The sequence below is a fragment of the Halichoerus grypus genome, chromosome 8, assembly GCF_964656455.1.
Source record: "Halichoerus grypus chromosome 8, mHalGry1.hap1.1, whole genome shotgun sequence".
In the NCBI taxonomy this organism is placed as follows: domain Eukaryota; kingdom Metazoa; phylum Chordata; class Mammalia; order Carnivora; family Phocidae; genus Halichoerus; species Halichoerus grypus.
The window spans coordinates 6,931,717-6,943,837 of NC_135719.1; the positions used below are offsets into that span (position 1 = coordinate 6,931,717).

The window sequence follows — 12,121 nt, forward strand, 5'->3', positions numbered from 1 at the left end:
TGGGGTTGCCTAAAAAGCATCTCAGGTGATTCAAATGTCCTGGGCATCGGAGTCACCTGTGGAGGTCCTGATCAGAATCAGCTGCCCCCCAACACACACACACACACACACGGTGCTCCCCCTGCTTGTGCTCTGTCAAATAAATAAATAAAATCTTTAAAAAGAAAAGAATTTCCCATTTTACACATGGAGAAACTGAGGCTTAGGGAAGTTAAGTAACTCTAGCTACTAAATGGCAGAACCAAGACTCCAACTTAGTTCTGACTTCAAAATCCACTACCTTTGATTCCTCATTTTACAAGAGGAGGGAGGACTTGCTGAAGGGCACCACATTCTCCGTACCTCCGTGCCACAGCCATGGCACCCATTTCAAGGTGGCACGAATGGACCTCGGAGCCGGGTGCTACTGCCCTGGACGTAAATGCAACAGGAAAAGGGAGGCGGGGCAAGGCTTTAGTTACATGCCACCTAGATTCCTCCAGCTGCTTCTTGGATACACAGGATTCAAGATTATTCAGGAAACCGAAACCCCGCCCCTGCCAGCCGCGCACCCCACCCCCGTTCCAGCTCAGTCTTGATGGTCCTCTAAGCATCACACGGACTGGGGCCCATCACCCTTACCCGGCTCAGAAAAAGGCAAGAGGAGTATCCAATGATGGAGTAGAAAAAATATAGAGCTATTTTACTGCTAAAGACGCATTTTCCAAAAGCAAGGGGGTTGCAGTCTTGAAGAGACGAAGACTTCGGGACGAAGACGGAGCTCCAGTCCCGCTCCACCGGGCGGGCCCTCAGCGGCCTCGAATGCGCCGGGAGATCCGGTAGAGCTCCATGGCTGCCCTGGCGTCCTCCACCGAGCTGTGTCCAAAGCAGCTGTTCTGTAGACACAGGCAGGGGCGTGGGCTGGGGGTGAAGGCAGAGACCCCGTGTGACCCGGGCCTTCCCCGCTCACACCCCAGGTTCCAGGGCCCCGATGTGGGTCAGTGGGTGAGTCTCTGCAGGTTTCTGATGCCCTGGACTCAGCAGGTGGCTGGAGCAGGCCTGGCTTCAGCTCTCAGCCCCGGAGCTGGGGCCCTAGGCCCAGGTGTGGCCAGGCACTGCTTCCGGCATCCAGAGAGCCGGGCTGTGCCCTCCAGGTGCTGATCAGCCGGTGGGGGGAGGGGGGCTGCAGACTCGCTGTCCGACACTTCGGGAGCTCCAGGGCACCGGGCCCGTATAGAAAAGTAGGTCAAAACGATGTTTCTAAAGTGCTACCTCAGTGAATCCGTGTGCTGACCACTCTGTCCTTGGTCCTGTGTGCCACAAGGCTAACAGAGGGGCCCAAATTCAGGTCCCTTCCCTGCGATCTACACAGTCCCTGGTCGCCCGGCCAAGCGGGGCCTCACACCTCAGGCTGGGGCTCCTGCTCGCCCCTCCCCGCCCCCCTCCACGAAGACTCACCCTTCGGACCGGTGCACACCTACCCTCCTCCCCGCCCACCCGTCCTTCATCTCTTCGGGCTAATGGGCCACCCTCCCTTCCACCAAGAGTTGCTCAAGTACAGGGTCCAGCCCTGCCGAGCCATGCGTCTCCAGCCCCCCGTCCAGCCTGGCCCAGAGTAGGTGCTGATAAATAGCTGTTGACCGGGAAGGCCCCCACGTGGAGCTGCAACTGCTAGTGTCCGGCCCACCGCCCTCGGCCCTGCCAGCTCGGTGACCTCCCAAGCACCAGCACCCGGGCGCCTTCGCCTGGAGGTGCTGAGGAGTGGGGGGCCCCGGGAGCAGCAGTAGCTGTGCCTGATGGGAGCTGTCAATACCTCCGCTCCCTGCATAAATCTGAGGTCTGTGGGATTTCCCAGAGGCCCGCAGTGGGGTTAAGCTTCAGTTATCCCGGGGCAACTGGCTTGAGTTTAAAAGCACACGAACAAAACCTTTGTTGGGTGCCTTCCCTTCCCTGCCTCACATCCTCGCTCTCCCAGTGCGTCCTGGGGTCACCTCTTGAATAAACCTCCCGCACTCTGGTGCTTGTTTGGGGCCGGGGGCCGGGGAAGCCCGAAGCCAGCGCCCCTCCTTACTCGCGTGCCCACAGCTGCTCAGGACTGGGGGGGGCGGGTGGTGGGCAGAGCATCTTTGGGGCCAAATGTGGGGGTTCTGGAGCCCCTGGGGGATGTGAGAGCCTTGCAGGGGGGAGGGGGGCCCCCGGAGCCCGGGAAGGCAGGGGGGTGCTCACCTGGATGTGCTGCCCGAGGAGACGCTCGCTGAGTACCCGGAGGGAGACCCGCCTGCAGGACAGCAGGTTGGCTTCTCGCCGCAGCAGCCTGTCGGTGGACGTGTCGTAGATGGAGTAGTTGCTCATGTTCTCTTTCAGCGCCTGGAAGTCGTGCTTCAGGTCGTGACCCACCACCAGCTTGCCTCTCAGAAGCTGCAGGATCTGGCCGGGAAGACAGGCAGCCCACGCCTCACGCAGGGTCCTCTGCGTGGATCTGGGGCAACTGGTAGGAAGCAGCCCCTCCTCGGCTTGCTGTGTGACTGTGAGCAAACTGTCCCCCGCCTCTGGGCTTCCAACCTATCCTCTATAAAATGAGGCCCCTCCTCACGCTCAGTGGTTGAGGTCCATGCCAAAGGCGTGTCCCCGACTCCTTCAGTGGCTTCCACATGTAATAGCAGTGGCCGCTGCTGAATATGGCCCATGTGCCAGGCTAAGTATGTCATCTAATCCTTTCAACAACCCTACTGTGGCAGGCAGAATAACGACCTCCCAACGATGCAGACACATTGCCTGGCAGAAGGGAGTTAAAGGTGCGGATGGGCTCAGGTAGAAGACAACCTCCCAATAAGGGAGATCGCCTGGATTACCCGCGTGGCCCAACATAATCGCAAGGGCCCTTATATGTGGACGTCAGTGATTTGTCCCGAGGACTTGACATGCAGCTGCTGGCCTTGCCGAGGGAGGAAGGGGCCAGGCGTCAAGGACACGGCGGCCTCTAGAAGCTGGAAAAGGCAAGGAAACGCACCCTCCCGCAGAGCTTCCAGAAAGGAACGCAGCCCTGCCCACACCTCGATTTCGGCCGTTGTGACCCGTGCCAGACTTCTGAACTGTGGAACGGCGAGCTAACACACGCCACTCGGCTTATGCTTTGTTACAGCAGAACCATAGAAAGCTAACACAGCGATGAGAGAGGCCTGTATTTGACATTTTGCAGAGGAGAAGAACTGAAGCACCAAGAAAGGAAAATAATTTGTCCCAGGTTACTCTGCGGATTTTAAAGCAAGTTTGCGGATCCCTTGGCACCTCTGCTCTCCAAAGATGGAGCTCAATCCCCCTTGCCTGGAACGAATATGGGCCAGGCTGTGTGACTTCTGACTTCTCTGGGGGCCAGTCCCCCAGCAGCCCCGAGCTACCCCGAAGCCACCTGCTGGAGTGACCACAGGGAGGCGGAGAGCCATGCCCGAGGGGCCCCGGCGCCAGCCACCGGATGGGTGGGCAAGCGAACCTCCCGATGACTCCGGCTCCGGGCCTGTGGGACGCCTGAGCCTCCCAGCTGGCCCCATCGGCCAAGCCCTGTCCAGATTGCAGATGCACGAGCGAAGGAAATATTGACCTTGTTCGAGCCACTCTGTTTGGAGGTGACTTGCGAAGCACCGTTAGATCACTGGGACAGTCACACAGCTAGTTAGGCACTCGGTGCTAGAGCCAGCCTTCAGAGCCAGCAGGCTGCTTGTCTCCACCACACTCCCAAAGAGGCTGCTCCAGGCCCCCACCAGCCACACAGCTGAGCTTTGGGGAGCAAGCCCTGAAGTACCCTCACACGTGCCCAAGCCCGCCGTCTTGCCTCTATCCTGACTCCTTTCCCATGGTGGCCCTGTGGACAACCTCCTACCTCGAGCCACATGGGCCACTCCGCTCTCTTTACCCTGGCTGCCATCAGAGAGGACAGGAGGCGGGATCTCGGGCGGAGCTGGAGGGGCAGCTTGGGGCTCAGGCCCCCCTTTGGACAGCTCTCCGATAGCTTCTGCCCTGTCTTCTGTGCCTGGGGGAGACTTCTCACAGGGCTGACACCCTCCCGTGCCCCGCTTCTGCTTCTACTGGCCTCCTGGGACATCACGTGGGGCATTGCACGCTCTCCCTTGGCCACCACAGGATCCCTGTGGCCACTCTACAGAAGGGGAAGCCAAGGCTCAGAGACACGAGGCGACTTGTCCATGGGGTCTGTCCATCTCCTGTCACCAGCCTGCCCATCACCCCCTCCCCGTTCCCGTGGTTTTGTCGGTTTGTCGGGACCACCGCTGCACAGAGCCCACAGTCAGCCTAGGGACTGGGGAGGCTCGCTTGAGGAATGGGGCTGGGCCGGTCGCACGGACACCAGGGCTGCTCACGCTTGGGCTGAGGCGTCACCCGGTAAAGGCCCAGACATCCGGGATTCCGATTTCGCATTTCAACAGCTGGCGCCGCTGCTACTGATCCAGGGCTCACGCGAGTGGCGAGGGCACACGGCCTCAGCAGCAGCTCGAGGCCTGCATGTGGAGGAGAGCGCAGTGGCCAGCACTAGGGCCGCGCTGGGCGGCCGGGGGTCACGCGCCCTTTCTCGTAGGGACATCCTTTAACATTCCCGAACAATGTGGCCTGTTTTCCCCCAACGAGGAGCTGGCTCGGGGCCCAGTTCACACAGAGCCCCGAGGGACTGTCTGCCATCCCAGAAACGGCAGCCACGGGTCCCAGGCGCAAGAGGACCGAGTCCCTGGGAGGTGGATTCCTGGGAACTTAATCACTTCCGGAGCCCGAGGGTCTCGGGGCTGGGGGAGGGGGGGTGGTGGCTACGGTCAGCACCACGGGACTCAAGATGAGACAGATAAAATACGAGGAGAGGACAAGCAGAAGGAAGAGGAAGCCAGGAAAAGAGAAGAATCTGTTGGGCAGAGAGATGCCCGCGACCGTGCAGGCCAAGGATGCCGGGCCCTGGGCAGGGAGAGACTGCAGGTCCTCGCTGTGTGCTCTCAGAGTCAGACCGCGTCTGGGCTTCGGCTCCCCGGGTGCAAGGTGGAGGCCGGGAGAGGTGAGGCTCCACCAACTTCCTGAGGCAGGGCTGGGGAGGGAAGTGGGGGGCCCGCTGGAGCCCGGGGGCGGGACCTCAGGGCTGTGTGACCTGCTTTGGCCGCGGGACCTGCCCTGAGTCAGCGTCAGGAGGCAGGTGTGTCAGACACAGGAATCAAATTCCTGGAGAGAGCCCAGTGGGTTGGAGGAGGGCCATTCACCCATCTGCTCTCGTCGCCGGCCCTGGGCCAGGGACTTTCCTCACCTCACCCGGGCACCTCTCAGCACGAGGATTCCGATTTCCCTGCCACAGGGGAGGGCACTGGGGGCCAGAGAGGTGGAGAGGCTTGCCCAGGGGACACAGCTGGTGACCTGAGAGCTGCAGCGAGGTATCCGGATCTGCCTGACCCGTCCCTATCATTACAGTTGTCTTTGTCACCACCTATCATTACAGTTGTCCTTCTCCCCACCTGCTGAACCTAGTTCAGCGGTAGTGATGTCAGAGGGGAGAGCGACGTTGGACCTGTGTCAGCTCTCTGAGGACTTCCTGAAGCAGGAATGGGGCCCCTGTGAGGCTGGAATCATCATACCATCTTACCGACGGGGAAAGGGGGACACAGCGGCGTGTGCCGGTGTCACACGGAAGGGGGATGACAGCCTGATGCCACTGCATTCCCACTCTCGTTCCAAGTATTTCCCAGATGTGCCTGATCAGAAAAATCACCTGGGGCCCTTGTTAAAAATCCAGAGGGCCAGGCCCTTCTGTCACCTTCCGGAGTGGCCCCGGTCCCCTGGCCGGCTCTGCAGGTGTGCCCACCCCAGCTTGTGCCCGCATCCCACAAGGCTGCTTCTGCTGCGGGAAACCTGGATGGTGAAGTCATCCTCCTCCATCTGGCCAGGCCCCAGAGATACCGGCCCAGTGGCGGGGCCCCAACAGTGCACTTGGCCCAGGCAAGGGCGGCTATACTGGAAACAGCTGTCAGAGGTCTCCCTTCTGCTGCATTTCCCTCCTAAACCGGGAGGCTTCATGGGATTCAGTTGGTTTGTCTGCCAACTAAAAATGTAATTATCCCTCCCCGATCCTGGTCATGGGTAGATGCTATTCAACAGACTGGGTTAACATTAAGAGAGCATTAACTTACAAAAAATAAACTATAACCGATTAAAAATTACTGTTAGAAAAACAACAACAACGACAACAACAACAGCATGAACCCACCAGGGGAGAGCCCTGAATCTGAACATCGAGTTGTATCACAGCTTGCTGTGTGTCCTTAAGCAAGTCGCTGCCCCTCTCTGGACCTGTCTCCTCATGGGTTCTCTCCTGCGCTGACAGCCTGATTTGTGGGGCTCTCTAGAGCAGGTTCTCAACTTGGGCACTGTCGATACTTCTTTGGCATCTGTGTGGCCGGGGGAGGGGCTGTCCTGTGCATTATAGGATGGCTTAGCACCATCCCTGTCCTCTCCCCACTGGATGTCAGTAGCAGACCCCCTGCCCCACTTATGACAACCAGAAATGTCTCCAGATACTGCTAAACGTCCCTTGGGGGGCAAAATCACTCCACACTGGGAACCACCACTCTAGATGATGGGCAGACCTAGAGGTTTCAGAAGATAACAGGCAGTAACTTTCCACTATAAAAGTAATGTGACCACATTTCAAAAAGATAAAAATAAAGAGAGAAGGGAGTAGCAGGATCCCGTGCACAACCCTCCTGGGTGGGCCGGGCGGGGCTTCGTGGCTCCCCAGAGCCCTGCTGGCTGCCTGGGCTGGTCTATGGCTCACCAGGAGCGGGGCCCACTCGCCGCTCCCGTCGGAAGAAGAGACAGGCTGGTGAGCAGCGATCGAAAGTTGCCTGCGTGAAACCAAGGCCTGGCGAGCCCTAGACTCACCTGAGAGGTGTCCCCCAGCCCTGTGGGGGTCTGATAAATGGCTGATAGGCTTCTTCCCTTTGGGATCCCCCCACCCCAGCGCATCTTGGGACCCGTGAGCCCCGTCTCTGACTTTGGGATTAGAACATATGGGTGATAGAGTGGGCTCGAGCTGCCTCTGTGTCCTTGTTCATGGAAACAAATGACCGCGGTGCGTTGTCCCACATCTTCATGCACAAGCTGGGCCTGACACCGTCCCTTACATACACCGGACACAGCATTCCGAGAGCACATTTATACACGTCCATCATGGGACTGAATATCCCAGAGCAAATTCTGGAGCCAGAATTTGGGTCTCCGCTCTATGCTTTCCTTGGACAGCTTGCTCAGCCTTGTGCCTCTGTTTGCTCATCTGTAAAATGGGGTAGCGATGCTGGTTAACGACTTCCCAGGACTCTTGCAGGGAGCAAAGGCAGTGGTGCGCTTAGAACAGAGCCAGAACATGGTGCTGGACTCCCCTGCGCTGCTTCACCCTGCGGCACAGATGCTCCTACCGAAGGGCACAGAGAAGTTTAGCAACAAGCCAGAGGCCACAGACCCACGTCCACGCACGTCTAAGGACAGTGTGCTTGCCCTCCGGCCCCAGGCTGGGTGTGCATCCCTGCCTCCTGGCAGCCAAGGCCGGCATGAGGCAGAGGCAGTTTTGTTCCACACAGCTGCCAGAAAATCAATTCGACTCCAATCCCACAAACATTCTCAGGGTACCTTCTGTGTGCAAAGCACACCATCCAGTCTGGGGGCAGAATAGAACACATGGCAGCCGTATGGAACTAGGCAGACCAGGTGTGCGGACAGGCAAGCTTTAAAGTACAGGGGCCACGGCAAGGAGAACTAGAGGCCCCACGCGGGGAGGTGGGGATGGTGGGCAGGGTGGGGGAGGGCATCACAAAGGACTCCTCTGGCCTGAGCCTGCCAGCGTGGTAGCTGACCCGGGGCAGGGCTGGGGGCTGGGGGAGAGTAGGGGTGTGGCTGGATGGTGGCTGAGCTAGGAAGGAAGGCGGGAAAGGCAAGTCGGTAGGGTTTGGAGGTCCACGAGTGTTGTGCTGGGGGACCTTGGGCAATGGGGAGCCATGGGAGGTATCTGAACAGTGGTATGGGGAGGCTGTGGTCTGAGCCAGGCCTGGGAAAGTTTCTCTGGCACGGCATCCCTGCTGTTCAGGCAGAAAATGAGAGCCAGAATCTAAGATCACGGTTCTCAAGGGAAGTCAGAAAGGGGACTCAGACCTATCATGTGGGTGTCTGCCCTTCTTTCTCCATGGGCACGGTCAGCGACCATCAGCTGCGGGCCCGGCATTGTGCTTTGGGCTACAGGCCCCGGCACTGCATGCAACCTACTCGTGGCCAGGGAGGAGGCATTAGCAGCCCCTGTCACTGATGAGCAAACAGGTTCAGGAAGGTTCGAGAACTTGCCAAAGGTCACACCAAGCAGTGAGTGATGGAGCAGGAAATATAAACCCCAGATGTGGTTCAAAGGTCTGCCTGGTCTCTAGATTCTTGGCTCCCTCTCTGGGCAGGGCTCCGAGCTACACACGGGAAGCCTTGGGCCTGGCCCAATCTCCAGCTGAGATTCGAAGCATTCTGCGCCGAATGTGGATGGGGACCTAGGCAGCCCGACGCCCAGGCCAGTGCTCCAAGGCACACAGCGACTTGGTTGCATGTCGAGACCAGGGAACGCGAGCAGCATTTCCCTGCTGCCTCCTCTCCCCCAGGCTCTGGGCTCTCCGGCCTTCCTGCCGCTCTGCCAGCGAGGTGGTGGGGGGCTGGGGAGAGGAGGAGGACGACGAAGGATGGAGACACGTAGTCCACCTGACTGCTCAGTGGGGATCTGAGTGTGGGGAGCTCCTGCCGTGTCCCTGGGCCTCCCGTTGACCCCTGAACATCCAACCCACCTCTTCCTTATGCTGCCCTCCCCTGCTTGGTGACTCCCCTTTGGCCACCTCCATCCTGACATTTTTTTTCTTCCCAGTCCTCTGTCTGCTGATGCCTTCCCAGGGGCTCTGACTCACCCCCTATCGACATCTCTTTGCTCACTACCATCTATCCTCCACAGCAACCCCCATTCTAGTCTTCTCGAAACTTGGGTTTGATCCTGCCATGCTCTTGCTCAAGAATCTTCCACGGCTCTCTGTGGCCCACTGGGTTGCAGACACAGGCTCCGAAAACCCCTTGTGAATACCACCAGCCTCACGGAGTCTTTCCAGAGCCATGCGGATGTACTGCATCCCCAGCTCAGGGCTCCCTGGCCTCCTCTTAGTACCTATAGGACAGTGCTGTCCAGTAGACACATAATGTGAGCCACATGTGTAGTTTTAAATCATCTAATGGCCATATTTAAAAAGGTAAAAATAGGGGAACTTAGTTTTAATATGTTTCATTGAACCTAATATTCCAAAATACTATCATTTTAACATGTAAGTGATATAAAAAAGTATTGAGGTATTTTATGAATTTTTTAATAAAAGTCTTTGCAACCCCATGTGCATGTTACATTTACAGCACATCACGGTTCAGACCAGTCGCTTTTGGGGCGCTCATAGCCACATGTGGCTCGGCGGCCCCCTACTGGACACACAGCCCTAGAGGTCTGAGCCTAAGCTCTGAGTCCTGACCACCTTCCATCATGTGAACCTTTGCGAGTCACTTAGTGTTATGGGTTGAATTCATACGTTGAAATCCTAACCCCCAGTACCTCAAAATGTGACTTATTCGGAAATAGGGTCATTGCAGATGTAATTTGTGGAGGCCATCAGGGCCCTAATACAACAGGACTGCTGTCCTTATAAACGAGCAACAGGGGCACAAAACACGCACACAAGGAGAACACAGGCGAACATGAAGGCAGAGATTAAGCTGATGCTTCTACAAGCCAAGACACACCCAGGACTGGCGGCCGACCCCCAGATGCTGGGAGAGAGACGCAGTACGGACTCTCCCGCACAGCTGCAGAAGGAAGTAAGCCTGCCGACACCCTGAGCTCGGACTTCCAGCCTCACGACCGTGGGACAATAAGTTTCTGTTGTTTGAGCCCCCAGTCTGTGGTACTTCGCTACGGTGGCCCCAGCAAACCAATACACTTAGTTCAATCAGGCCTCAGTTTGCGCATCTGTAATATGGGGATAACAGACGATCGTAACAGCTAACGGGTTCTTATAGAGGCACTCTCTCTAGGCACTTTCTCAATCCTCACGATAATCCTATGAAATTGCTACTATTATTACACCCAGTTTCTGTTTCAGGTGCGGGAAACTGGGTACACAGAGAGGCTGCCCGAGTAACTTGCCCAAGGTAACTCAGCTGCTAGGTCACCAGCCAGGATTCAAGACTGGCCCTCTTAACTCTGGGTTTACAGCTCCTGAGAACCCTCCTGGCGGCTGTCCCGTGAGGTGTGAGCGAGCTCCAGACCACCAGTGCTTGGGAAACAGGAGCTATGGTTGCTTATGTTTTGTGTTTATCTTGGGCATGCGGCGTGTGCACCTGGGACAAACCTTGGTCCTCTGTGTTCCTCTGGCACTTCCCCTAAGCCCCAGTAGCCTAGAAACTGGTGAATTTACTTGCCCTTCTAAGCTTCCCAGAAGTGACTTAAAGCTGGTGCAAGAGAGGTTGAGTTTGCTTTCCATCTAGTGATTCAGAGAAACAGAAACAGAAACTGGGACCTGAACAAGTTATCACAACTAGGTGAACTGGGAGGGTGGGAAATCTTGGGACCACATACTGACCTCAAGCTGATGGAAGGCCTACCGTGGGTCTGGGCGCAAGCTCTCCCCTTGGTCCAGGGGCTCCAGCCTGTTCTCCAAGACCAGGAGCCCCCTACCAAGGGCCCAGCCAGTGAGAGCCCTGTTTCCTCATTTCCTCGCGGGGCTCACCAGGGGCAGCCAGGGTAGAGAAAAGAATCCCACCGTGGGGAACATCAGGTGGAACCCAGTTCCCTCATCACAAGGCCAGCAGGGTGGACCAGATGCCCTGAAATTTCCCCAGGTGTGAGTTTAAGGTTGTCTGAGGGCAGGAGGCCTTCGCAGGGATGCCCTAGTGCACTCTCATGTAGAGGTGGGGGGAATCTGCCACATCTGGGGTCACAGATCTGGCATCTGGGGAAGGTGCCAGGGAAGTGTGCACGTGGATGTGTGGTGGTGGTGGGGGGGGGGGTCCGTGGCCTCCCCGCCGCCCTGGCCTGACTGGCGGACAGCCCTCCACTCACCTCCTGCCGGGCCACGGCGAACGGCGTGGCCGCCTCCATGTGCCGAGGCGTGATCCCGCTGACCGGGGTCCTGTAATCAGTGATCTCCCCCTCGGGCCGGATGAACTTGTCGTAGAGCACGGTGCCGTGGAAGTCCACGAGGCTGCAGCGAGCCAAGCCACTGTGCCGGCCAGGCCCCAGCCCCACCATCTCACAGTCCATGGCCACCACCTCGAAGTTGCTTGCCATGCTTCAGCGGGACCCTCAGACGCGCTGGAGAGGGGAGGCGGTGGGGGGGGGGCATCACCCAAGGGCCAACCGCGGCCCCAGGTGTCCTCGGCCACCACCCCACCAGCCTGTGCCCTCTGCCCCGTTTGTCACGAACACCACCCAGCAACAGGCAAAGCTGGCCTCTTGCCACCCCGCCCGGCTTCCCGAGCCCAGCAGTCCCGGGGCCTCGAGACGGGCAGGGCCGCCCCCCATGCCCCCTCCCTGCTCACCCCCTGCACTGCCCCAGCTCCCACTCACCTGCCTGCCTCCGCTGCCCTCGGCTCACGTCTGCCTGTCTGGTACCACTTCTCCGCTAGTGCAGTCACTCTGAGCTGTGACTCATCTCTGACTTCACGCCGGGAATCCCGACCCTGTTTCAGTTTCTGGTTTGTTATCAGGCGAAGTCAGGGGCGGGAGGCTGGGTGCAGGGGCTGGGCCGTTCCGGCTCCTCCGGCTGCCCGCAGACTCCCTGTGCTGGCAGCTCACCTTCGCCCCTGCACCCCACCCCCACCCCACCAAGGTCTCGGGGCCCTCCCCTTCTCAGATGATGTGGCTGATGAGAATTGAGCAGATTGCCACACCTTCCTTCCCTTTCTCACCCTCCGCCTGCCCGGAGAATAAACATCCCCAGGATCGGAGACCACAGAATGTCCCACAACTTCCGGGGCCACTACCAACCTGACACTCAGGGACGTCTCTTATGGGGGCCGGGGGGGGGGGGCTGGCTCTTGGGACATT

The 12,121-nt window shown here is 58.4% G+C and overlaps 1 protein-coding gene across 2 annotated transcripts; it reads right to left on the minus strand.

Moving 5' to 3' along the window:
- Positions 1–155: 155 nt before the first annotated feature.
- ISG20 (interferon stimulated exonuclease gene 20) lies at positions 156–11,869 on the minus strand. Of its 2 annotated transcripts, none has more exons than XM_036113418.2 (4): positions 11,642–11,869; positions 11,135–11,386; positions 2,206–2,406; positions 156–900 (listed from the first exon to the last, which is right to left on the minus strand). In XM_036113418.2, the coding sequence occupies exons 2-4, from the start codon at positions 11,360–11,362 to the stop codon at positions 586–588; spliced, it is 744 nt and encodes a 247-aa protein (XP_035969311.2). In that variant the 5' UTR covers positions 11,363–11,386; positions 11,642–11,869; the 3' UTR covers positions 156–585. The 2 variants fall into 2 exon arrangements, with proteins under 2 accessions (XP_035969311.2, XP_035969313.1); XM_036113420.2 differs by having other exon boundaries at positions 657–875; positions 11,642–11,856.
- Positions 11,870–12,121: the final 252 nt, after the last annotated feature.